The 27734-nt window shown below is 41.0% G+C and overlaps 1 protein-coding gene across 1 annotated transcript in view; it reads left to right on the top strand.

Annotated features, from left to right (window-relative positions):
- The first annotated feature begins 335 nt into the window (after positions 1 to 335).
- Positions 336 to 27734, top strand: part of C1QL4 (complement C1q like 4) — a 47137-nt gene continuing 19738 nt past the window's right edge. The window contains exon 1 of the mRNA XM_026711194.2: positions 336 to 1168. Within this exon, the coding sequence (XP_026566979.1) occupies positions 605 to 1168 (564 nt within the window). The 5' untranslated portion in view covers positions 336 to 604. The remainder of the gene's footprint in view (positions 1169 to 27734) is intronic.

Here is a 27734-nt window from a genome sequence, read left to right as displayed (position 1 = left end):
ATGTGGTAGGGAGGGGTGCTGGATGACCTGTTTGTTAGAAAACCCTGCTCTCTCCCTCTGGCTCTCCGTTGATGGCCATATGATATGGCACAAGAAGCCTAGAGCTGCTCCGTGGCCACCAGCTGAGTTCTCCACTGGAGAAGAGAAAGGAAGGCATAGACAGACCTACATATTCTCGCTCTCTAACACAGACACACACACACACACACATTCTTTCTCTTTCCATCTCCACCCCCTAACACATCTGCTGCTGCTGCTGATGTTGCTGCTGCTGCTGCTGCTGCTGTGCTGCTCTCCGGGAAGTAAGAGCGAGACAAAGTGATTTTCCTGCGAAAGAGAGCAGTTCTCTAGTGGAGGGAAGGCAGACCAAGGAGCAGAGCTGCCAACTTGTGATGGAGTTTGCCTTGTAAGGAAACCAGTGCTTCATTGCCAAGGACAGGACATCGGAGGAGAGCATCACTCCAGGGACACCTCCATCCGCGTGGTTTTTGACTCCAGAGGAACTTCCATCATTACCTCCAAAAGCGAAGACGATTTTTTAACCCTGGCCGCTTCCAGGCTGAGCCGCAAAAAAAGGGTCATTGGGGCCGCCATCGGGGTGGCCATGGTGCTGGTACTCTTGGTGGCCATTCCTTTGCTGGTGCACAGCTCCAAAACCACCTCCCACTATGAGATGTTGGGCAGCTGTCGCATGGTCTGTGATCCGTACACTCCCCAGACCCACGGGGCAGCTTCGGCAGAGGCAAGCCAAGAACTGGCTCTCATCTCACCACCGCCTTATGTGTCCGGAGGGAAAGGAGACCCAGGGAGAAAGGCCAAATCTGGAATCCGTGGGCCGCCAGGACCTCCAGGGCCACCTGGGCCCCGAGGTCCAGCTGGAGAACCAGGGAGGCCAGGTCCCCCGGGCCCACCGGGTCCAGGTCCTGGAGGTTACGTCCCATCTTTCTACAGCCCTAAAATTGCCTTTTACGCAGGATTGCGGAAGCCACACGAAGGGTATGAGATCCTTCGTTTTGATGATGTGGTGACGAATGTGGGAAACTACTATGAACCATCAAGTGGCAAGTTTACCTGCCCTCTCCCTGGCATCTACTTCTTCACCTACCATGTACTCATGCGTGGTGGTGATGGTACCAGCATGTGGGCAGATCTGATGAAGAATGGGCAGGTAAAGCAATGCTCTCTCTTATCCCCCAAATCTTTCCTTTCTACTTTCATCTTTTCCTGTTTTACTTTTCTCTCTTTTTCTGTATACAAATCTGTGTGAGTTCCTTGCCTCTTGCCTCTGCCTCTTCCCAAATAATTTCCTCCACTCCCCAGTCTCATTTTACTGATGGATGTAGTCTATTATAACTACCTTATAAATTCTTCATTCTACCTGTTCTAATTTAGGACCCCTCCCACTCTAACAATTAACCACAGTGACCCTTACTAGCTCCTCCTCTTTTAAACTCTAACTCCTCCTAAGCTAACATTCACCTTTGCCTTATTTCTTAATCATAAACAGCTTGCACCTGTTCTAAAAACTTAGTCTAAACCTGAATGTGCTTTAAGTTCAGAAACTTCACAGCTAATTACTTGGAGCACAATCCATCTCACATCTCAGGATTGTGCTATGTATGTATGTAGTATTGTGCCGTAGAAGTTTGCAACTCAAACAAATGATTTTATTATTCATAAGAACTCTCACAGAGTTAGAAGAAAGGATTAATTCCTCTAACTTTAGTTAAAATTGTCATTGCTCTGTATAGTCATTCTCATTCATTTTTACACATATGCAATGAGTGATCTAAAATAAAACAGTAACTTCAGTATTAAAAGCTCTACAAGAATCACAAGGCATGTTATACAGTGTTTAAAAGAAGCCTGTTTTTATAAATCGTCATTGGTTCTCTTACGAATTTTCAAAGGAAAAAGAATATGGCTTAACAAATAAAACATATTTCTGGTATTTATCACTTAACATAGGTTCTCCCATTAAGAAAATTTCTAGATTTGCAATTCAGTGTTGCTGTCGATTGACTAAAATTCTTGAATTGAAAACTACCCTTGAATTCAACTTTGCTCTCCTTTTCTTTATCCTGAATGGCTCTTTTTTTTTCTTTTTAAAGAAATACATAATTCAAAATAAAGCAAAATGCAAGGCAATATAATATTGAGAAAAAAATTATATTCTGATTCTCAGACCATTTGGATCTAAAGCAGCTGAAAAAGGATTCAGTTTATACTATGTTTGTTCTGTTTACACATCTCTAGATCGCTTGGAAAGGGAATCTATTTTCTTTTTAAAATATCATTTATGTTAATCTACTGTGAAACTTCAGTTCACCGTGCCATAATTAAAGAAATACCTTCTGCTTCCTGATACAGTAGTAAATCTGAAATCAAAACTTTGCATAATGATGCAACCAGCTGTTAGGGCAACACACTGATGGGCATTCTCCCAAATAGGTATCTCTCATTAATGAATAGAGTGTACAACTGAAAGGAGAGGAAAAAGATATTTGGTTTGTTTGTTTTTTAAAATTAATGAAAGGATTTTAGAAAGCACTTAGTAAAACAATTAAATCAGTAAGATAATTGTTTTCTTCCAGTTACAGAAGAATTAAGTTTATCTTAATAAAATGGTTATTAGACATGCCCTGCACACAGAATGAGGTATTTCTTAAAACGGTTGTGCCTATATTCACCGAATGTTTGATAAATTATCCATATACAATGTACTTGTAGCATGCATATGAATTAATCATTTATACAAATTGCCTCCATTCATCTTCATGTTTTAAAAAAATGAATGTTAAGAAGTCTTCACCTACACGAAAAAGCTATTCACTTTAGCACAGGGTCTGTTATGTATTCTTCAATATCCCATTGTTTTATTATTGAATAGAAACTATCAGTCAGTATTGTACTAAATACATCAAAACATATACAATTTAAATGCTAAGAATTATCATAGACATATATTGTATATGGTGTATGCAAAGAAATAGTTATGCTGAGTTGCAGAAAAAATAAAATAATGTGTGTGTTTTGAAGTATGTTGCACAATCTAGATTTACTTCAGGTTTGGGTAGTAACCCATACAGGTATGTAAAGATTAGTAAGTTTATGTAATTATTATTTGCATACTTTCCAGGTCAATAGCACATACATGTATATGTACACATAGTTGTATAAAAATTCAGTATTAATATATTTTAGCAACAAAACTTACTAATAATTACATTCCCAACTTGAGATAATGGTGAGAGAGATAAAAATCTGACAATTATCAGAATAAATTGTTGAAATTGAACCTAAAATATTGCTATACCAGAGAGGTATGAATCTAAAAAGAAAAGTAGGGACTGGAATATTTTTAGCCAGGTGAATGCCAAATGCAGAGCAATATCACTTCAATATCTTCTTGCATGTTGTATTAGTTTGTTTCTTTCCAGCCAAGCAATTTTTCCAAAATCTATTGCTCCTTTTTGCCCTTCTTTTAACCACCTTTCAATAAACTAGTTTATATGACCTCTCCCTCTTCTCTGTATTTATTAACTGCCAGCCTGAAGCTTCAGGTGGATAGAAACTTTACAAGCAACTTGGGCTTTTAAAAAGTTATTTATTTTTCAAGATAATTCTTTTTTTATTGAATGGCTTTTCATAAGTCCCCAAACTTGGTACCATAAGATTAAGGGAGTTAACTATGAGTGAAATGTTTAAAGTTTTTTTTTTAAATCTACCTAGGGCACCAAATTATTACATTGATTAGGTTAAATTAGAGAGTCTCATTTCCAACTCTTTCCATTTATTAAATAGAAAGAAGACATCGATTTGAAATTTAAAAATTCATTCCCTTATCCCTCAGCAAACCACCTGAACTAATGAAAGCAACATCTCAAGAGAAGGAATCTGTCATCTCCCTTCATCGAATCAATAAACATATTTACATGTGCTAACAGGGAGTTTCAGCAAAAGGCTTTGGGAGACATAGCGTTTAAAAATAATTTCTTATTTTGTGAAAGGGCACAAACAACAAAAATATTTTAACAGCCAGACAGAATTCTTCTGTTCAATTGGTATCTGTTTCTATTGTCCTGCGTCCTTTTTTAAAAAAATTTCCTTTCCTTGTAAAATAAATAAATAAATAAATGAGATTGGAAAGTAAATGAGCAGCTAACATCACACTGAATGGAGGAGGGGGCTAGTTTGTGTCCTCTGAATTAAATGACGATTAAAAGCAGCCAAAAAACCCTCAGGTGCTACAGGTGGAGTCACTTCCATCTTGACAGTGGACATGTGACACATGCATACATCCTTATTGTAACATCCCAACCCACAATGTGTGAAGTAAAGACCCAGGGACATCCCATGTAGCAAGCAAAAGGGGAACTCAGTAGAACTAAGACAACAATTTGGGCCTGGCTTTGGAACACACTCCCAAAATACAAGTCTTAGCCATTCTTCTGGATAGTCACATAAATTAAAATAGGTTGTGTCTGCTTCCTCACTTTGACCCCTGAAATGAGTGCCTGCCCAGGTGTGTTTGTATGCTATAGTGTACTGATCCGCCACTTACTTTCCTTGCCGCATAAATAAATTGGGGACAGTTCAAACATGCCATTCTTTAATTCCAGATCATTAAAAAAATAGAGAACACAATCAATTACATACTTACACCCAATAACGTTATTGTTATTATCACAGTTATTTCTTATTTGTCCAAAAAAAAGTCAATTAATTATTAGCTATATTTAGACATCAAAAAGGCTGCCAGACCTAAGCTGGGAGCCTCTCCCTCCTAGGTAAAATGGCACTTGGCTCTATTGATCAGAATTATGTCAGGCTGGATCACTCTGCTGTCTTTCCCCCTTCCCCAAGTGATTGATGCTTTGTGAGGTTTTCTGTTCTTTTTCTGCTTTTTCCTCCCAGCCCCCACTCTCCTAACTTGAAATAAAAATTTCTCCCCTATCCTTTCTCCAACAGCAGCACAGATTGCAGCAGACAATTGAAAGCAGCGACGAGAGGGTTAATTTTCCCCCTCCCTGAGAGAGATGTTTAAATTTCAACACCTTCACAATTTGTGCCTGGTGGAGAGGAACAATTGCCTGCTTATTAAATAATAAATAGCGGGAAGGATAAAAACTGACAGGACACCTGGTAATATTGGTTCAGTCAATTCGCCTCCTGAGACCTGTTTGCAGTCAATTTGTCAGGAAGGGGCATTTTAGAAAAAAATAAAAGTTTTAAGATCAAAATACCTCCTGTCAATTGAGATCGGGGAGGGAGCAGTAACAGTCTTCTTGCTTTCCTTCCCTTCCCTTTTCCACACAACTCCTCCTGTTCTCTTTGCTGTATGTCCTATACCTTTTTTTGTAATCCAAAGGATCATAATAGTAATCTATGTGTAGCCTATAAATCCAACAATAACCCTACGCACAAATAAGGAGGAGGTTTAAAAGCTTACCCACACATAGACAGCAGGATCCTACAACAAACAAACAAAATCTTTAGCACTTAATCTTTGTAAGTCTCTGAGTTTAATAGCGCTCTATCCCATTCTTAATGCACAATTAATCAAGGCATAAATAGAAGGGATTCTTCAGGACAGAGCACCAGAGGTTGGGATGGATAAAACAATTCCCCGAATTGTGATTTTAAACCTTGACACCTCTACCAATCCCGTTTAAATTGCCAAATCCTAAACTCCGGAATTAGAAGGGCAAATTAAATTCAAAAGGCATTTCTCAATTCTCAAAAGCAGAGATGTCCTGAAAGGGTCATAATGGTGAAATGGACACCTATGCCTTATTTGACATCTCTGCCAAGATCTGAAAAGCCATCTAGACAGAAGTGATCCAGCCTAACAAGGGTTTGATTCAGCATGAGACTTCAGAAGTTACCGAAAATCAGAACAACTTATTCCTGTCTTCCATACATCTTGTCGGGCCTGTTTTAATTTTTCTTCATCTTTAATAGCATTCTCTGCAGTTAATAGCCAAGATTGTAAAGTAGATGAACAGGGAGATCAACTTGGAGGCATTTGGGGGAGCTGATTCAAAATTCCAAGTCCTTTGGTAGGAGTCCAAACCTACAAAAAGGCTCCCACACAGCCACAAATCTCAGTCTCCGTTCAGCTATTCTGTCTTGGCACGGTTCAGCTCGCTGGCAGACAGACAGCGTTCCTCTCTGAGTGAGAACCTGGAGCATTCCCAAGTAGATCAGACTGTCTTGTGCCCTCTTTGGCCAATCTCTTTCAATATTCATCATTTTGTCAGTCTCAAACCTCACAAGGAAGTCAATGCATTCTTGGTTTCTGTCCCTGGGCTTTGAAAAGGTTGAGTTTAGTTTAGTTTTCCTTTTCTTCTCAGCCTCAAGTATCATTCAAAAATTGCTTCTACAATAGCTCAAATATTAGACTTTGGTAGTAATAGGACAGCCCCAGGTATGGTTCCAATCCAGTTCCTCACTGGAGTGTTATGGTTCACATCTGCCTGGAAATTATCACCTCCAGCCAACAAAGGCTTCTTCTTAAGTAAGGATACATGGAGAGGTCAAGTGTGAGCTTTTTGTCACGTGACTAGATGAACTTTTCCCTTGGGTTTACCTCAAAGGACAAACCACACAGCCAGTAAAGTATTATGGTTGACGAATTGGACTGGTGTAAGAGACATTCTGCTCTTTAGAAGGCCAGATCCTGAAGATGAAACTCAAATACTTTGGCCACCTAATGAGAAGGAAGGACTCACTGGAGAAGAGACTAATGCTGGGAAAGATTGAGAGCAATAGAAGAAGGGGACGACAGAGAATGAGGTGGCTGGATGAAGTCATTGAAGCAGTTGGTGTGAGCTTAAATGGATTCCGGGGGGTGGTAGAGGACAGGAAGGCCAGGAGGAACATTGTCCATGGGGTCACAATGGGTCGGACACAACTTCACAATTAACAACAACAACAAAAAGAGATTTGTGTTTTGGTCCACGCTCAGCTGGAACACTGGGTGACACTGGGACAGTTACTCTCTCTAAGCCAAGCTACCTCATAGGGTTATTGTTATTGGGAAAGAATTGGAGGAGGGGATTATGTATAAAAAGTGAGATACAGATCTAGCAAGCAAATAAATAATGGGTGCATTATCCTAGCTCAACTTAATATCTCCCCCACGCCAACTTTATTGCCAGTGCAGGAGTTCCCTGCACCCACAAACCAGATTTTATTGATCAGGATTCAGGGGGAACTCTTCATTTTCAGAGATGCAGGATGCCTCCATGTGACTGGCAGGGTCTGAAGAAAATCCGCTGGGATTCCCACAGACACATGCATTCCATTTCACTGAATACGTATCTAAACTAACTGACATCTGTAGCAGAGGGAAGATGAGGATTAGACAGGCTGTGAAGTACTTAGACGTCACAGTGGTCCCTGGTCAGGATCATGGAAGCCACTGGCTGGCTGGCAAAGTTGTGTCCACTGTTTGAATAAACAAGAATCAGCTGCCATTCAAGCATCATTTTGTAGGAAGGATTTCAAAACAAAGCTTCAAAGAAATTTTTACAAGGGAACAGAAGAGGTAGCCTTAAAAAGATATGTGTCCAGTGGGAAATGGGAAATATTCATGGCCATCACCTTCTTTAAAAAAAAGATAAGAGTTTCTGTATTTTTTAGATCTAAGGATACTAGTTCAACAGGACAAGTAACTCATCACTTAAATGTTTTGGCGTGTCTCTGTCAGGAAAAGTACCATGTCTTTTCATTCCTGTTGTGCAGATATTAAAGCACAGAAGCCCTGCCAGAGAAATAGAAAAGTTGCAGGTATGGGGAAACTGACAGCCCCGTTGTTATCTATTGTCACCATATTTGATCCAAACTCAGGATGGTATACAGCATAGGGAATATCTTCCACATTTCTCCCCATAATTGCCATGCAAAATATATAATGAGATCTATTATCCAGTGACTTTTATTGCTGTGCCAAGATTTGAAACTTGCTCTATTTATGATCCAGATCCAGCACTCAATCTGTTCCAAAACATCATCTTCCTCCATGCGTTGTAAGGATAAACTTTGCAATTTATTATCACAACAATAATCTCTTATTAGGAGTGTCCATTTTTGAAATGCAGAGGACATCAACTTAGGTTTCAGCAAGATAAATTAAGCTAGTATGAATGCTTTCTGAAATTCACTTGCTAGGAGACTGAATAGGAGAACTGTTTACAGATTAACAGACTTGGAAGGGACCTTGCGGGTCATCTAGTCCAACCCCACGCCCAAGCAGGACACCCTACACCATTTCTGACAAATGGCAGTCCAATCAGGCAGTACAACTTCCGAAGGCAAGCTGTTCCACTGGTTGATTGTTGTCACTGTCAGAAAATTTCTCCTTATTTCCAGGTTGAATCTCTCCTTGATCAGCTTCCATCCTTTATTCCTTGCCTGGCCTTCAGATGCTTTGGAAAATAAATTGACCCCTTCCTTTCTGTGGCAGCCCTTCAAATATTGGAACATTGCTATCATGTCTCTCCTGGTTCTCCTCTTCACTGTTAAAAACAGCTGGTTGTGGAAAAGTTTTCTAGAAATAAAGTAATGGAAGTTGGGGGGGAGGACAAAGAAATTCATAAACCACGGCTTATATAGGAATGCAACATAACAAATTATTATCTGCATTATACCAAAATTAATATTGAATGGCACCTGCTATTGAATAATGTGTAAAGTTTGAATTCTATGAATCTTTGTTTTGGAGTATCTAGCATTTCTGATTATTGTTGGTACAGTATATACGTACTTTCAAATTATCAATGCGAAGGCATTTTTTTTTCATAATGGCGCATATTTCAACCAGATCTTACGTTTGCTTCATTGGCGAATAAAATAAAATTAAGAATAGAAATTGTGATTCAGCAAGAGCACTGGTTCAAGTCACTGGAGCCAATAGTTGTCAAGTCAATAGTTCTCTTGAAAGGCAAGAAAAAAAAATCTTGTCCAATTCCTGGCTTCCCATAGCCATTCCTCTTACTTTACTAACATCACATCTTTGCAATGTAGTTTAGACATAGTTTATTAACATCATTACCAGAGGCGGGATTCAAATTTTTTAACAACCGGTTCTGTGGGCGTGGCTTAGTTGGTGGGAGTGGCTTGGTGGTCATGTGCCTGGGTGGACGTGGCTTGATGGTCATGTTATTGGCTGGGCGTGACCAACTCAATATCACTCACATCGAGGCATGCATCTCCTCGCCTGGCCTCTCATGACTGTGGGGATGCTGCAAGTCGTAAGTGTGAAAAAGGGTCATCAGTTACTTTTTTCAGTACCGTTGTAACTTTGATTGGTCACTCCCTCCAAGCAAAGTACCAGCAAAGGAGGGAAAAAATACTCCAGAGACTTTCCTGAGACAGGAAATCTAGTCCTGCCAAGAATGTAATAAGGGTTAATGGAGAGGCAGTTTCTGTAAGCAACACCAGAATGTTTCCTTCCTGCCTTCCTTACAGGATTAGGCCAGTAATTTCTTCTAACAACTGGTTCTCCGAACTGCTTAGAATGTTAACAACAGGTTCTAGCGAATAGTTGCAAACTGGTACAATCCCACCCCTGATCATCACATCTTTGCAACATTGTTTAAACATAATTTACTATCATCACATCTTTGTCACCCATCATTAGTTTAAGCAAAAATTGAGTTGTAAGTTTCAGTTCTATTTTTTCAAGAACTAAAATTATAGGTAGTCCTCAATTTACAACAGTTCATTTAGTGACCATTCAAAGTTACGACGACACTGGAAAAAGTTATTTATGATCGCTTTTCACAGTTATGACCTTTTCAGCATCCCCATGATCATGTGATCAAAATTCAGATGCTTGGCAACTGGCTGATATTTCTGACAGTTGCAACGTTCTGGGGATCGTGTGATCACCTTTTGAGACTTTCTGACAAGCAAAGGCAAACTGAAAGCGAGATTCGTTTAACAACTATGTTACTAACTTAACTGCGGTGATTCAAGTAATAAGTGACCAGAAAGGCGGTAAAACGGGGCAAAACCTATTTAATGAATGTCTTATTTAGCAACGGAAAATTTGGGCTCAATTGTGGTCATAAGTTAAGGACTACCTGTAACAAATTGGAAGGGACCTTGGAGGCCTTGTAGTCCAACCCCCCTGGCACAAGCAGGAAACCTTATGCCATTCTGGGCAAATGGCTGTCCAATCTCTTCTTAAAAACCTCCAGGGTTGGAGCATCTACAACTCCTGAAGGGAAGCTGCAGTGATTCATTTAACTGTGGCAAGAAAGGTCGTAAAATGGGGCAAAACTCATTTAACAAATGTCTCACTTAACAACACGATGCAATTCCCATCATTGAGGGTTCCAGGGATTTAAACTGTTGATTTCTAATTTATATGCCAGAAGGAAAATACTGGATTTATTCACCTCAGTTTCTCTCCTCAGTCTGAACTGTCCTTTAATGCAAATGCTGGAATCGGGTGGAATCCATAGCCAAATTCATAATTAAATACTAAGCCCCGCTATCCATCAGCAAATGCAGGATGACAAGCCTCTTCCTATTCGATCCCCTACTTCTCCCTCCCATTCCCAAATGCCTAAATTCTAACTGAAACTGGACCCGAGGAGCACACCATTGCCTTCAGCCTCCAGTCAGCCTGCCTGAGGAAAGACTGGAGGAATTATGGTCAGTTCATCGACAGACAGCGATTCTTTCCAACTTCTCTCCAGAGTCATTTTTAAAACACATATATACATTTCCAGGGCTGCATTATTCTCAGATACACTGTCATAAATACCCTCATCAAATGCAGCCCTGCCAACTCCATCTGTGATCTTGTCAGTTTATCCCAGCTTAGCAGCTCCCGCTTCTTGGACAGGCGGCCACTCAGGAAAACTCTAGCAGATCAAAAGAGGGCACTACTCTTCTAAGTCAGGCCTAATTCTTTGGCCTCCCTGGGCAGGAATTATACCCGTGCAGAGAGTGTCTTCTGCTGTAATATCTTTGCCCTCCTTTGAAAAACATTGGGTTGCTCCTCATACTACAAATTCTGATGCTCCTGTGGGCAGAGAAGCCATCCAAACACCAGGGATCTCCCCACTAGGCTCAGTTTGAATGTTGGAACTGGAGAAATGGCCAAGACCTTGGCCTTTTATCTACAAGTAGGCCTCAACTTACAATGGTTCATTTAGTGACTGTTTAAAGTTACAACAGCACAGATAAAAAATGACTTAGAACCGATTTTCACACTTGGAACCGTTGCAGCATCCCCAGGGTCACGTGATTAAAATTCAGGCGCTTAGCAGCTGACTCATACTTGTAACGGTTGCAGTCCCAAGGTCATGGGATCCCTTTTTGCAACCTTCTGAACAAGCAGAGACAATGGGGAAGCCAGATTCACTTAACAACCACGTCACTAACTTAGTAACTGCAGTGGTCCGCTTAACAGCTGTGGCAAGAAAAGTCGTAAAATGGGGCATAATTCACTTAACAAGTGTTTCCCTTAGCAACAGAAATTGGGGGCTCAGTTGTGGTCGTAAATCAAGGACTACTACCTGTATTGGAGACCAACCAAAATAGGCAGATTCATATAACCCACCCCTTATTCTCTTTCAATTCTAGGCACTAGGCAGGAAAAGGGGGAGATTATTTGGCAGAAGACATTCAAGGAAGGAGCTGAGAGGGAAATAAAGCAAACCCAACTGCAGGGTTCTGACCCAGCTCCCCAAACACAACAAACCCTCTGACTGGAACTCAACAGATTCCTTTATTAGGAATGCCGGCAGCCTTGGCAAAAAGTTTCTCTCGCAGGCTAACAAGTCTGTCCGTCCAGAAGATAAATAGCTACACCTGCTACACCTATTCATCTCCTCCCGCTGCCTTTTATCCCCAGAGCTAGGGTGGGGCCTCACTAGCAGTGGTGGCTCTTTCTTGCCCAGGATCAGCCCACGGCTCTCCACTGGTCTCCTCTTCTCTGCCTTCTGCGCAGTCACGCATCAGGCACTGGACCCAGCTGTTCCTCCTCTTCTTCATCAACCACCTCCAGGCCTGGGGGTTGTTGACACTCCATCTGAGGCAGAGGTGGTACTCAGCAGGTTTTGACAGGTTCTGGAGAAACCGGTAGTGGAAATTTTGAGTAGTTCGGAGAACTGGCAAATACCACCTCTGACTGGCTCCGCCCCCATCTATTCTCTACCCTTCTGAGTCCCAGCTGATCGGCTGGGCCTTCTTTGGTTGCCCTGCACAGAAGAACAGAGCTGGAAAGCAGGTTAGTGGGGTGGGGAAGGAATGGAGATTTTGCAGTAACCTTCCCCTGGAATGGGGTGGGTATGGAAATTTTACAGTATCCTTCCCCTGCCACGCCACCAAGCCACACCCACCAAGTCATGCCACACCCACCAAGCCATGCCCACAGAACCAGTAGTAAAAAAATTAGGAATCCCACCACTGATCTGAGGGCTGACGGATGGCCCAGACTCCGCCTCTCTCTCTCTGTCTCTCTCTCTCTGCCAGCTCCATTCCATCTTCCCCTTTGGACTCCCAGGTTGGCCTGATGCTGATCCTGATTCCTCTGACTCCTCCTCTGATTTGGCTGTTGGAAGGGCCAGCAACCAACAGGCCACAACATACAGGAGTAAACATTCACCGTATCTCATCTTGCCTTTTTTTCAGTGGTGGGATTCAAATTTTTCTACTACCGGTTCTGTGGGTGTGGCTTGGTGGGTGTGGCAGGGGAAGGATACTGTAAAATCTCCAGTCAGAGGTGGGATTTTCCGGTTCTCCAAACTACTCAAAATTTCCTCTACCGGTTCTCCACAACTGGTCAGAACCTGCTGAATATCCACCTCTGGTTTTTTTTTTTTCCTTGCAATCTTCTCTTCAGATAATGTTTTTTGTTTCTTAAAACTTCTTTCTCTTTGAGGATCTTGCCTTTCTCTAAAGACAACTTTCCCCTCCCCTTGAGCATTCACTCTTCCTTCCTAGATTTGCTTTGCAATTTAATCCATGTTAGCTCTCCCTATGACCTCAACACACTTCTTTTGAATTGGCCATTTTGGTATTCACTCCACATCCTTTCAGCAGGTAGACATTCTTCAACCTCTCTCTTCCTTGTTTTACCACACCCACTTTACTATATGCTACCTTTGCTTTCTCCTGAGGTACCTAACTCTCAAAAGTGAGCAAATGTGGGCATTTTCACTTTTTTTTAACAACATTAATTTGTTACAACTGACCTCTGCACTGCGCACTCCTACAAAATCTCATTGGCATAATAAATCACCTTGTGCAAAAAGCATACCGAACAAGTGAGACCTGCAGCAAAATGTGATATATTCTCATCTTCCCATAGGAGGGCAATACCAGAGGCCATTCCATTGTACTCTCACTTGCTCCGTTTTCTTCTTTTTTTCATTTTCAGTCAACATTCTGTAGCTCTGTTCTCCTTTGTCTCTTTGTAGTCTTTCCAGTGGCTGGAAGATTAGAAAGAAATTGTTGAAAGATTCTGACTTTCTCTCTAGCTATCCTTCAACAGGATTGCTCTCCAAAACCAGGAACACAATAGGACTACGGTGTGGTGAGAGAAGCTAACAAATGAAAGCTTGAGCTGAAAAATGGGCAGATTCTGGACGGGGGTTCAGAGAAAAATAAATTAAAAACCTTTCCCAATGTATCTCTATGGGACAGGAATTGAGGAAGGGCATGGAATAGTGCAGCATCCTCCATTCCAAGCCTTTATCCCTCCTGATCACATGACCCCTATCCCGTGCTGCTAAACCACATGCACACAAACATGCAAGGGAGGAGCAGAAACACACATGCACAGACACAACATATGTCACATGCCTGCCCAGAGAAAGACACATTATGTAATGAATCTCTAGTTTTTTTTCTCCCTCTTTGTTTTGATGTTGTTTGCCACCCAGACGAGTCGAGTCCCTTGAAGCTGGGGCACATTACAAGGACTGTAAAATAAATAAACTAAAAAACAAAGGTGACAACTGCAGAGACCATTACGGTCACCGATATACAGCAGAAGCATTTCTAATGCCTCCATTTATCATCTCTATCCAAGAGGGAGCATAGTCAATAAATGTGTCATATCAAAAGGGCTGTTTTGAAGGTTCAGGTGTTGCTGGATCAGGCAGCGAGGACTGCTCGTCACCCATCAAACAACCTCATATCAAGTAAAATGCAGCACATAGCTCAATAATTTTCTCAAGTAAGCAAAAGGGTTCCTTTTCATCTCACCAATCATCTCCAAATCCTTCCATCTCCAAGTCCAGTCACCACTGCAACCCAGAAAGTAGCACGTAAAAGAACTGGCAACGGTGACTGTTCCTCAGGATCACTCCAGTCATTCACTGGAAAATTTCTCTGCATGAAAAGCAGCTACGGAGGCAGAAGACTCTCCCTAGCAGTGGGCTCAGGGCAGAGATCCAATAATACTGCTTCATATGGGATCTATGACGATTCACCACAGCCAACTCTCCATGGCCAACTTGCCGCAGGATAACTCGCTGCGGGACAAGAGCTACACTAATATCAAAGATATGGTGGAATAGAATTATTAAAGAAACAATGCAAAAGGAGGGACAGAATAAAATGTGAATGGCAAAAATTAAAATATTTTTTTTATTTCTTTTAAATAATTAAATAGAATTGTTACATTATCCCACAGCGAGTTCTCCCATAGCGAGTTGGCTGTGGCAAGTTGTCCCACAGTGAGTTGGCCATGATTAGTTGGCCGTGGCGAGTTGGCCAACATAAATTGGCCGCAGTAAGTTGGCTGTGGCAAGTTGTCACACTCCCCTTCATATGAGAGCCAGGGAATACTGTACTTTTCCATGAAGCAGTGATGAGCTTTCAGACTGAATAGCCATGGTCTAGCTTTATTCCAGCCTAACATTTTACCAGCAACTGGTGGTTTGCATCTCCAGAAGCAGGGTGAGCTGCTTTGGAGCCTCAGTCTAGACCACAGCCATTCAGCCTGAAGACTCATCACTGCTTCACTGATACCAGCCATGAAAGCCTAGATCAATACTTCTCCACATCTCCCCATTTCCAGAGTTGGGTTTTTTTTTTAAAGCAATTTTTTTATGTACAGTTTCACACGCTCTGTGGAAAATATTACAGATGACGACCACAATTGAGCCCTAAATTTCTGTTGCTAAACAAGACGGATGTTAAGTGAGTTTTGCCCCATTTTATGAACTTTCTTGCCATGGTTGTTATGTGAATCATTACAGTTGTTAAGTTAGTAGCACGGTTGCTAAGTGAATCTGGCTTCCCCTTTGACTTTGCTTGTCAGAAGGTCTCAAAAGGTGATGTGATCACATGACCCCGGGACACTGCAACTGTCATAAATATGAGCCAAGGGCCCTAATTTTGATCACATGACTGTGGGGACGTTGCAATGATGGTAAGTGTGAAAAACGGTCATAAATCACTTTTTTCAATGATGTTGTAACTTTGAACGGTCACTAAACAAATGGTTGCACCTTGAGGACTACCTATAGTTTGGTGTAGTGGTTAAGGTGCTGATCTGGAACCAGGAGATGGTGAATTCTAATTTCTGACTTGGGCATGAAAGTCAGCTGAATGATTATTGGGCCAATCAACCAGAGGTGGGTATTCAGCAGGTTCTGACCAATTCTGGAGAACCGGTAGCGGAAATTTTGAGTAATTCGGAGAACCGGAAAATACCACCTCTGACTGGAGATTTTATGGTATCCTTTCCCCTGCCACGCCCACCAAGCCACGCCCACAGAACCGGTAGGGAAAAAAAATTGAATCCCACCACTGAATTCAACCCACCTCACAGGGTTGTGGTTGTGGGGGGGGAAAGGAGGAGTAATAAGTAGGTTCTCCGGCTTAAGTTACTAATAAAGTAAAAAAGGGCAGGATAAAAAAAATAAACAAATTGACCCTTGTTGAGACTTCAATCTTTTTTTTTTTTTGTCTGCTTGCTTTAATTCAGGAGCTTTCAATTACATGACAGTCTTTCCTCCCAGGCCACATTAATTTTACCAACTCACTGCACAGATTTGCCATCCTCATGCTCCCTAGGCCAGAGAATGTGGATTCTCTCCCTCTCCCCTTTTCCGAGATCAGGAGCTGAATTTGCCTGTCGTGCCCCAATTCTATACACACCCCCAACTGAACAGGCCTCAAAGCAGGCCCTCCCATCAACCTTCTTATCACTTCAAACCTGCCATTTTCAATCTCATTAGGCCTCTCTTTCCTCTGATCCCTCTTCTACTGTTGTTCTCCCTGGGTGCTCGTTCGTGTGTAGTGCCAGCCCAGAGCTTTTCCACCTCTCCCTCTACAGCCATGTTTTTCAACTTTGGCAACTTTAAGATGTGCGTGGACTTCGGCTACTAGAATTCCCCAGCCAGCATGAATTCTGGGAATTGAAGTCCGCTCATCTTAAAGTTGCCAAGGTTGGAAAAAAAAAAAAACTGCTTTATTAGCAAAGTATGTAGCAGTGTCTACTGCGGCTTTCAACAATTGCAGCTCAGAGTTCAAGCAAGAGTAAGACTGAACTGGCTCTTCTATGAAGTATCTCACTTTTTGCAGCCCTGTAGTGCAATCACAGTGGCCATCTGCGGTCATTCCCTCTAACAACAAACACAGGTTCTGACTGCTGATGGGAAGGATATCTACAACGGAGCCCCTCAGAAACAAAACTAAAGCATTCTCTAAAAGTGAGTGTGCTCAATGCCACACAGTGTTGAGGATTTGGGAAAAAGAAAAATCTAATACCCGAAAGACAGAGGATGGAATGGCTCTCTAGGATAAGGGGTATTGCATGGCTGACTGGCTGGTGGTGGTTATTACTTAGAAAAGAAATTCATTTGTAGGTAAGGATATATTGCAACCTTTAGTTGTAGCTTTGAATTGCATCCTCTGTAAATGTTATTTCTTCATTCTTTTTTAAAAAAATTTTTATGACAAACAAAACAACAAATAAAACCTTCTTTCAATCATACAGTGTGTCAATTTGGTACATATGTCATGTGCACAATATTTATAAACCTTTCCTCTTAAATTTACATTCATATTATATTCTAATCAACATTCTATATCATATTGTATCATTATTATACTATCATTAAAGTTTTTATTTCAATTCCAGGCTATCTTTAAGAGCAAATCTCAACCGTTACTAAATTATATTCATATTATAACTTATTCAAAAATAACCAATTATAATATGTTATTATTATTGCAATATACTTTCTTACTCTTCTTTCTAGCCATTCATAAAATAAATCCCAAATCTTGTAATACTCCTTTTCTTCTTCTCTAATTGTTAATGTTAATCTAGTTATTTCTGCACATTCCATTATTTTCTTAATCATTTCTTCCTCCATTGGAACTTTCTCATTTTTCCAGTTTTGAGCAAATACAATTCTAGCTGCTGTTATTATGTGTGTATGTATGTATGTATGTATGTATGTATGTATGTATGTTATTCAGCTTTGTTCGGGTATTTTCCCACATCATTGTAGTTGTGTTTTTAAAGTTGTAGCAATGTTTCAGCAGAATCTCATCTGCCATCATCAGGCTTCTGTATAGTGTTCATCTGTGAGTCAGACTTTTACAGTGGTTTCAGATGAACACTATACAGAAGCCTGATGATGGCAGATGAGATTCTGCTGAAACGTCACTACAACTTTAAAAGCACAACTACAATGACGTGGGAAAATACCCGAACAAAGCTGAATGCCATACATACATACATACATACATACATACATACATACATCTTCATTCATAATGGAAGTCACCTTTTCTGCTGAAAGAGTGATAACTGGGAGGAAAGCAAGGCTTCCAGTGAAAACAATTTACAGTATTTTTTTTCCTTCCATTCAATTGTGTCTGATTCTTGGAGACTATATGGGAACAAGTTCCTGCAGTTTTCGTCGCAAGATTTTTCAGAAGTGATTTGCCCTTGCCTTCTTCCTAGTTCAGAAGGAAAATGGCTGGCCCAAGCTCACCCAAATGGCTATGTACTGGAAGCAGAACTAGAACTCACAAACTCACATTGTCGGCAAAAAAAAGTAGTTGAGTCAACAGGCGACTCAAACCTGCTTTAGGAAAACATAGATAAATATCTATTCTCCATTTGTCTCCTGTCCGTTTACTCAGTTTCTTCATTGGCTCTGAAAGACTGATTAAGCAAAAAATCCATTTATTATTCTGTTTAAAACCTTTTGTAATTTCCTCTGGGTTGGCTGAAACACTGCCTAAGAGGTGGCCAATGGAATGGTTTTCTTAGAGCAGCTTTTGTCTCTCTACCTCGTGTGTCATTACCACAGTTGTTAATTAACGGAGTGGCTCATAGGGTGAATTACTGCAATTAGCAATTTATTTATTTGGCATCATCCATGCGCATGGTACTTAACTTAAAAACATGGTGAGAAAAGCAAGAGAGACAGCTGGAGAACGGAAGGGAAATGTAGGAAGAATAAGCAAGAGAACAATATTTTTAAATTTATTAATTCATTTTATTCTTATTGCCTATCATAACTCAGTCAAGTGAAACAAATAAGCTTATAATTCTAAAATTATAAAACAATATAACACCAAGAAATCCTCCAGTCTAGTAAAAAGAAGGACAAGGGGTGACATGATAACAGTGTCCAATATTTGAGAGGCTATCATAAAGAAGAGGGGCTCGCCTTTTTTCCAAAACACCAGAAGGCAGGACAAGAAGGAATGAATGGAAACTAATTAAAGAAAGAAGCAACCTAGAACTAAGGAGAAATTTCCTGACAGTGAGATCAATTACTGTGGAATGGCTTGCATTCAGAAGTTGTGGGTGCCTTATCACTGGAGGTTTTTAAGCAGAGATTGGACAAGAGATTTGTCCAGAATGGTATAGGGTTTCCTGCTTGTGCAGGGGATTGGACTACAAGGCCTCCAAGGTCCCTTGTTACAGGCAGGGGTGGGATTCAAAAATCCCAACTACCGCTTCTCTGCCTAGTTGCTGGGTGGGCATTGCCATGGTGGGCATGGACTACCAGAACTTCTGGGAGGGCCGTTTTTCACTTTCCCCAGAGTCCGGAGGCTTTCCTCGGGCCTCTGGGCGGGCAAAAACAGCCTTCCCCGGGCTCCAGAGGCACTCCGGAAGCCAGTAACATGCCCATTTCCAGACTTCTGAAACTTCCTAGAGGGCCATTTTTCACCCTCCCAGAGCCTCCACACAGACCCTGCACTTACCTGCCTCCAAAACGGGCTGCCTGGAGACTCCCGGGGGGGCGGGGGGGGCGGAGCCAGACAGTTGGTTCAACTGCCAGTTTGGCGAACCAGATATAAATTTAACATCTGGTTCCCCCAAACTGGTCCGAACTGGCTGAATCCCACCCCTGGTTACAGGTAGTCCTCAACTTACAATCACAATTGAGCCCAAAATTTCTTTTGTTAAATAAGATATTCATTAAGTAAGTTTTGCCCCATTTTACCACCTTTCTTGCTACAGTTATTAAGTGAATCACTGCAATTTTTAGTTAGTAAGAGGGTTGTTAAGTGAATCTGCTTTCCCCATTGATTTTGCTTGTCAGAAGGTCTTAAAATGCGATCACATGATCCCCATATACTGCAACTGTCAGAAATATGAGTCTGTTGAATTTTCATCATGTGATCATGAGGATCTACAAGAGTGGTAAGCATAAAAAAAGGTCATAAGTGTCATGCCCTTGTTAAAGTCTGAGAGAGTCTGGGAGATTGAGGAGCTGACAGGGAGTGGGAGTATGGCTCTGGTGGCTGTGGAGGAAACGGGGGAAGGGCACAGTCCGGGTTGCTATTCAGAGAAAAACCCAGGGCCATCCCCTCTTCATCCTAGGGCAGGCAGGGAGGAACAGAGAAGGGAGCAATGTGTCTTACAGGAGAGGAAAAGGCCCTGATCCCTTTCATTACTTGTAGCTGGGAGAACAGGATATAAGTGGGGCATTTTAAATAGCTCTTTGCTGGAACCAAAGTGTCCTTTATCTTGGTCAAGTCTTATCTGGGTTTTGGCCTCTTCCCTATTGTGGTTGCTGCGTTAACTTGTGGAGGTTTGCAATGTATCATCCTGGCCTGCCGTGTTAATGACTCTAGTATGGTTTGTGTTAGTTTTTTTTTTAATTTCTAATTATTTTTACTTTTGGTTCAGACTGCATTTACTTTCTTCATAGACTGTTTTTGGAAGAGTTTGATATCAAGTCGAGAATAATTGGACATTGAGGCCCAAGTTGGAGGTATTAAATGGAATTTATTCAATTTTTGTGACTGTTATTTTTGTGTCATGCCCGGGGTCATCACAGTAAGTCACTTTTTTTCACTGCTGTTCTAAGTTCAAATGGTCACTGAACAAAGTGTTGTAAACTGAAGGTATCTGTATTCTGTTATGAATGTAAACAGCAAAGATAATTAATCAGTTATTAAACAATTAATAGTTACTGTTACTGTTTCAATTAACTGTGCTTGGTCTTATTTGAAACTGAAAGTTCAGTCTCAGGAAGTAACACATGTGCTCTTTTGCCTGCCTGTGTTAATTCTATGCATTTTCATACATATTTCGGGAATGATATGTTGCTGTTCCCAGAATGTGGATATAGTGTACAATATATTTCCAAGTCACAACAGAATTGGGTATTTGAATTTCGCTCATCTGCATTTGATCCAGAAGAAATAAGTTGTATGATTCAATGCAGAAATCCACAGGTGGTATTCAAATGTTTTATTACCGGTTCTGTGGGTGTGGCTTGGTGCGGGTGGTGTGGCTTGGTGGGTTTGGCATGGCTTGGTGGCCATGGCAGAGGAAGGATACTGTAAAATCTCCATTTCCACCCCACTCCAGAGGAAGGATACTGTAAAGTCCCCATTCCCTCCCCAACCCACTAACCTGCTTTCCGGCTCCGTTCTCCTGTACAGGGCAACAAAAGAAGATCCAGCCAATCAGCTGGGACTTGGGAGGCAGAGTATAGATGGGGGTGGGCCAATCAGAGGTGGTATTTGCTGCTTCTCCGAACTACTCAAAATTTCCAATACCAGTTCTCCAGAACCTGTCAGAATCACTTCCGCAGAAATCTCTTTCCAAAAAGTATCATATTATTTCTAAGGCATGTACCATACACCGCATAATAAATGATGTTGACTGTTTCACAATAGTTTTAACATCTTTCAGGCTTATTCTGACTTTTTTATTTGGAGAAATCAAGCCCTGTTTTACTGAGAACAGCATACCAGTTATTTTTAGAGTCAGGAAGAAATAAACAAGATACATCCTTGATGCTGTCCTTTTCATGGACTTGTCTACAAAGCAGAGAGAAAGCAAATATCTTGAGCCCAGCAACCCCAGATATGGCCGATTCCCCATTAAATCCTCTCTCCGGCCCCATGGTCGTTGCCCTATGTCAATGGCTCAGACATAAGCTCCACATGGCAAGTTTATCCTTCCTTTGCTGATACAGGCAGGCTTTCATCTCCCCTGGTGACAGCTTGATCCATGTAAGAGCTCACTCTATTGTCAGAGATTTGTTTGGTAAAGCCTGATGCTGGCCTCTTTTGATCTGTCTATCCAAGAGATTTATTACCTGGACACTGTCACTAGAGCATCTGAGCTTTTCACATCATTGATATATCTGCCTTTAGACAAGGCTGGGTATGCAGGTGCATCTCTTGGTTTCTCTGGAGCACTGAGCACATTGCTGGATTAAATTGCCCAAGGTGAATCTATCTGGACATCGGTGGTAGAAAGAAAAAAAAAAGTGAAATCCTGTTTCTCCAAAGGCGGAGGGTTACAGACAACTTTAAATGAAGTCTTGTCACGTTTTAACAACATTTGCATTCCCAGAGTTACTTTAGGGCAGTTAGCCTATAGACATCTGATTCCCTGCTGTGAGTCAGCTAGTTTAGGATGTCTAGCCTTTAGGAGTTTTAGAATCAGGATCATGCACACATTCCCTTCATGGGCGAAAAATTATCTAGGAAGACTGGTCGCACCACAGCAGCCCAATATTGCCTCTCCAAAAAAAATTTTTCCCCAAGGCTATCACATTTGGAGAAAATAAAAATGGAGAGGCCAGTGTGGAACTATTTACATTCCCTCCAAATGTTGAGATTATTCTTTATGGAAAGCAGTACATGCCGGTAGATAAGATAGCAATTGCTTGGCATGCATTGTGTAGATTGTTTGGTAGCAGGAAGCAAGCAATCCTACATCAAGAAAAAAGGCCCTTTTAGAGCCACTTCAAATTATTTTCTGCACTTTCTGATCTCAGCTGAAAAACTAGAATTTCTGATCTCTGACCACCGGCTACTTTGCTTCTGATTCACTTTAGTGGTTCCTTGAAGATAAAATAATATTTTTTTCTGATTTTTTTCTTTCTTTCAAATAACCCTGGGTGTTGTGTGTATTGGGCACAGCGCCACACAGGAGCAACACAAATCTGAAAACACTTTTGAGAGTAATCAACTGTATTAAGGCTATTGTGAATGGACCATCACTTCATCACATGCACATCACTATTACAGGAGCTGAAATACAGTACAGTGAGTTAAAGAGAAAAAAGGGATGGAGGGAAAATAAGATGGGGAGTTAACAGGTTTACCCAGTAGTTGAGACACAGAGGAAGTTCTCACAAATAAGGATGGAGGCTGAGTTATACTAAAAAATGGGTCAAAAGAGAGCCAGTTTGTGAGGTGTTTAAGGTACCAGAAGTCAGGAGACTGAGTTCTAGTCCTGTCTTGGACAAAAAGCCAGATGGGTAACCTTGAGCCAGTCTTCTTTTTCTCAACCTCAAGAAGAAGCAAAGGCAAAAATCCCTTCTGAAAATCTTGCCAAGAAATTTGCAGGAACTAGTCTAAATAGTTAAACAGCATACTAAAAAATATCACCTTGCCGACAAAGGTCCATATATCAAAGCTGTGGTTTTCTCAGTAGTACCATATGGCTGTGGGTAAGGCTGAGCACTGAAGAATTGATGCTTTTGAATTGTGCTGTTGGAGAAGAATCTTGAAAGTCCCTTGGACTGCAAGGAAATCAAACCAGTAAATCCTAAAAGAAATCAACCTTGACACCTCTTTGGAAGGACAGATACTGAAGCTGAAGCTCAAATATTTTCTCAACCAAATGAGAAAAGAGGACTCATTGGAAAAGACCATGATGCTGAGAAAGATTGAAGAGGAGGCAGAGGAGGAGGTGGTTAGATCATTGTCCTTGATCCAATGAACATGAATTTGTGCAAACTCCAGGAGACAGAGAAGGACAGGTGTACTCTGGTCCATGGGGGCGCAAAGAGTCAGACACAACAGAGCAGCAGAAGGAACTGACTTGAAGGGCCACGCATATAAAAACAGATTTAAGAGCTCATTAGCCCTATTCAACATTTTAGTAACAGTTTGGATTGGTTGATATATTGTAATTAGATTGCCTTCATTGTGATGAAGCAATATCTCTGTTCCTCTGTTGATACCTTGAGTTGGACTAATCTAGGAGTAAAACATTATCTATCTTGTTGCAGTCTTGAGCTAAGGTGTCCAGTTTGGGTCTATTTATTCACTTGGGCAGAGTCTGTCTAGTTCAGCCTTTGTAGAGGATTCAGAAGTATGTTTATTTATTACATTTATATACTACCTGTCTTGCTGTCCAAGGCGATTCAAGTATCTACGTAGGTGGGAGTAGACCAAGAGATAATTAATTTAAAGAAGCCCTGGTGTGTCTTCTGCCTTAGGAAGCAGAGACGTTTTTTTCTTGCTGCAACAGATGAAAATCAATTATTAAAAAGTAAAACTGCATGCTTATTTTAAAATTGGTTTTTAAGCAAGCAATTATACAATGTCTTTTGGCTAAAAAGACCAATGAATAAAAATGAAGTCTGATATGAGTTCATATATTTAAAATACTGAATCAAAAGAAGGCCTTTATTCCTTCCTACCAAAAGGGAGGATAGAATGAATTCCAAAATTTTAGGGAAATAGCTTGTGCCTGAAGAGTTATTTGGCAGAATTCTGATTAAAATAGTACAGAAGGTGATAATAAGCTTTGTATGATTCTAGCAGAGGTTGTCAAGTGTATACAGAATATTCAGAAGCTCTTGAGTTTTATTTTTCAAATAATCTCATTTTTTTTCTCTTCTGTGTAAAGCATATTCAGTAATAAAACCACCAATTTATGTCTTAAATGCATTCCAAATCACCACCAAATTTGCATGTCTATCAAAAGTTTTCAAATTTTTTGTTTAGTCTTTTTATAAAAGTCTTTCAATAATGAGGTATTTGTGTTACTTCTAACATGCTCAGATACCTTTTTACATATATATAATTTTTCAGCTAAACAGCAATAGAAGTGAAGTCTAGCTTATACTGGGCAGTGAGTATACAGGCTATATTTTTATTCTTCAGTCAGTTACTGAGAAATCTATGTATGTGATAAAGAAAATTTATTCGATTGTTATAGATTAGAGAAAGTGTGTAATAAAATGAAGAGGCTTTAATTATTAATTATATTTATATATTGACATAGTTTCCAATCTTTCCCTCACTTAACACAATAAAAAATAAGCAATAATTAAAATATCAGTGGTAAAAATATGCAATTTTATTTCATGTTTAGTGTATTTATACTGTAGATAACTGCACAGGGAATGTTTGTGGTGAGGCTAGAAATTGTTAATTGTGGTGAGATAGAAGTTGTTGATTGTGGTGAGGCTAGAAGTATGTTGAATATGTGCATGCATTTGTGTGAGGCAACTCTGTGTTGAATGAAAATGATTTGCGGTGAATGTTAGATATACCATAGATGCAACAAACAATTTCTTATCAAAAAGCAGTTGCATTTGACAGAGAAAACTGAATTTTAAAATGCACATTATACATGATGATGAAAAGTTAGTACAAGTAAACTACTTTATATAAGATGTGTGAAAACTGTAGAAAGGTACTTAAAGTCATTTGCAAAACAACAATCAAATTTGTCAAAATAAACAAAAATGCCTGTATATATTTGCATGCTTTTGTCAGTATGCTATTGGGAAATTAAATTTAGGGATTTCAGAAGAACTATACATTGAAGGCATTAAAAACATGGGTTAAGAAGAGTGTAGCAAATTAAGAAGAATTAAGATTCAAAATGAGTGGATTAGAGTGGCTGGACTACAAGTAGTCCTTGATTTATGGACACAATTGGGCCCAAAATTTCTGTTGTTTTCAGGTTAACTTTTTTATTAAATAAATACAAAATACAAAAGCAAATAAAGAAGACAGTGGGCCCCGTTTTGGCTTTCCTGAGGCTCCAAGAGACACTTGCTAGGCCCAAAATGGGATGTAGGGGGTTGCAGTACCCAGCACCCCTGCTCCCTGTTTTGGGCCTAAGAGGCCTCCCTGCAGCCTCCTGGGAGCAAAAATGGGGTTCAAGGATGCGAGCCTCCTCCACACCCCGCTTTTGCTCCCACAAGGCTGCGAGGAGGCTTACTAGGCCCAAAATGGGGCGTGGGGGTGGAAAGAAAGAAAGAAAGAAAGAAAGAAAGAAAGAAAGAAAGAAAGAAAGAAAGAAAGAAAGAAAGAAAGAAAGAGGAGAGGGAGGGAAGGAGGGAGAGAGGGAAGAGAGAAAGAAAAAAGAGGGAGGGGAGAAAGAAAAGAAGGAAGGGAGGGAGGGAAGGAAGGAAGAAAGGGAGAAAGAAAGAAGGAAAGGGAGAAAGAGGGAAGGAAAGAGAAGTGAATGAGATATGGATGGATGGATGGACGGACAGATAGATGGGTAAAGGGAGGGAGAAGGGAGAGAAAAAGGAGAGGAAGGAAGGACACAAACTCTGGCACTAGATGCAGCTTTAGAGGATGTTTTGAAACAGCACAGCAATCCAGGGCTGGAAGGTACCTCGGAGGTCATCTAGTCCAGCGTTTGCCAACTGGTGGGCCACGGCCCACCGGTGGGCCTTGAGAAAATTTTGGTGGGCCGCAGAGAACTCTCACCCCCAGAGCACCCCCCCAAAGCAATTAATCCAGGCTGTGCAGAAACACAAGGCTGCGCTGCCCACATGGCCCACAGGAACGCTCCCCATCCACTCACTCCTTACCCGACAAACTTGCCTGCTAAAATTGCTATTTTACCTTTTTCCGACCAGCATCTGTTCTGCTTTGCTGGGAGATTTAAATTAGCTAGGAAGCAGGAAATGGTTGGATTTCTTGCTTTCTAGCTAGTCTTTAGATCTTCGGCTCTGCCAAATCTTCCTTAGGACTGAAGGTTTGCTTGCAAGCAAATTCAGTGCAGACTCATGGCAAGCAAATTTGAGAGACTGAGCTAGCCGATGGCAGATAGATAGATCATTGAATGATTCTGTGAGCAACTCAGTCTGCCTGCTTTGCCTGATTTTGTGTAAAAGTTGCTATTTTCTATAAAACTAATCAACATATACATGCATGGTGTGTTTTGAGTTAATTTTGTGAGTTTGCTTGCAAGCAAATTTTATGTGACAGATTGAGCTAGCCAATGGCAGATAGATCTCTGAATGAATCTGTGATTCTGTGAGCAACTCAATCTGCCTGCCTGCTTTGACTGATTTTGGGTAAAAGTTGTTCTTTTTTATAGAAAATTCAATATTTATATAAATATTTATAATATTTACATACAAGCCATGCCCAGCCAGTCACATGACCACCAAGCCACTCCCACAGAACTGGTTAGTGGTCCCCGGGATCAAAAATTATGAGTTTGGTGCTCCCTGAGGTCCAAAAGGTTGGCGACCCCTGATCTAGTCCAACCCCCTGCTCCAAGGGCATTGTTAAAGTGAGTTTCTCTCTTTTGACCCACCCAGTCACATGGCCATCTAGCCACACCCACCAAGCCACGCCCACAGAATCAGTTGTTAAAAATTTTGAATCCCACACCTGGCTATCACATGACTTTGGAACACAGCAATGGTCATAAATATGATCTAGGGAGTTGCCAAGCATCTGAATTTTGATCATATGATCATGGGGATATTGCAAAGATCAAAATTATTTAAAAAATGGTCAAAAGTCATATTTTTCAGTGCTGTTGTAACTCTGAACAGTCACTAAATGAACTGTTTTAAGTTGAGGACTAGCTGTACAAAAATGAGTGGCTAGAGAAAGAAGAGTGTTGATGTGATTTGGTGTAATAGTTGCAAAAATGTAAAGGCAGGATAGATGGGTCAATAAGTATGGAGTTGATGAGAATCTGAAAAAGAGAGAAGTGAGAAGTTTAAGCAACAGAAGGCAAGGTACAAAGAGGTGCATCAGTATGGTTGAAGCATCGTTGGTTTGGAAGGACAGGAAGATGTGGAATGACCAGTATGCCTTAGATCAGGGGTATCAAACTCATGGATCCGGATTGTGGGGTGCTTAAATCTGGTCCACAGGGCCACCCTGGAAAGAGTGAAAGACCAGCCCATGGCACCTCTGCCAGTGAAAATGGACTTGGGGGGCCTGCTTTCGTTGGCAGAGGGTTGCAGGAGGTAGTTGCTGCCTAAAACTGAGCTCAGGAGCCTGTTTTCACTAGCAGAGCCCTCAGGCCACGACGGGCACCCCTGACACGAGTGACATTGAGCTGGCCACGCCAATCCCTGCCACACCCACCCCAGCCCTCCCAAGGTCAAACACAATCCTGATGTGGCCCTCAATGAAATCGAGTTTGACAACCCTGCCTTAGATTTACAAGTTGTAGGTCCTTTCCTGCATTTTGCGTAATCTTGCAAAGGTAATAACATAATGAATATGTATGCATTTATATATAAATCTATATGAAC

Source organism: Pseudonaja textilis, chromosome 2 (genome assembly GCF_049901715.1).
Source record: "Pseudonaja textilis isolate UNSWEBS1 chromosome 2, rPseTex1.2, whole genome shotgun sequence".
Lineage (NCBI taxonomy): Eukaryota > Metazoa > Chordata > Lepidosauria > Squamata > Elapidae > Pseudonaja > Pseudonaja textilis.
This window is presented reverse-complemented; position numbering and strand designations above follow the sequence as displayed.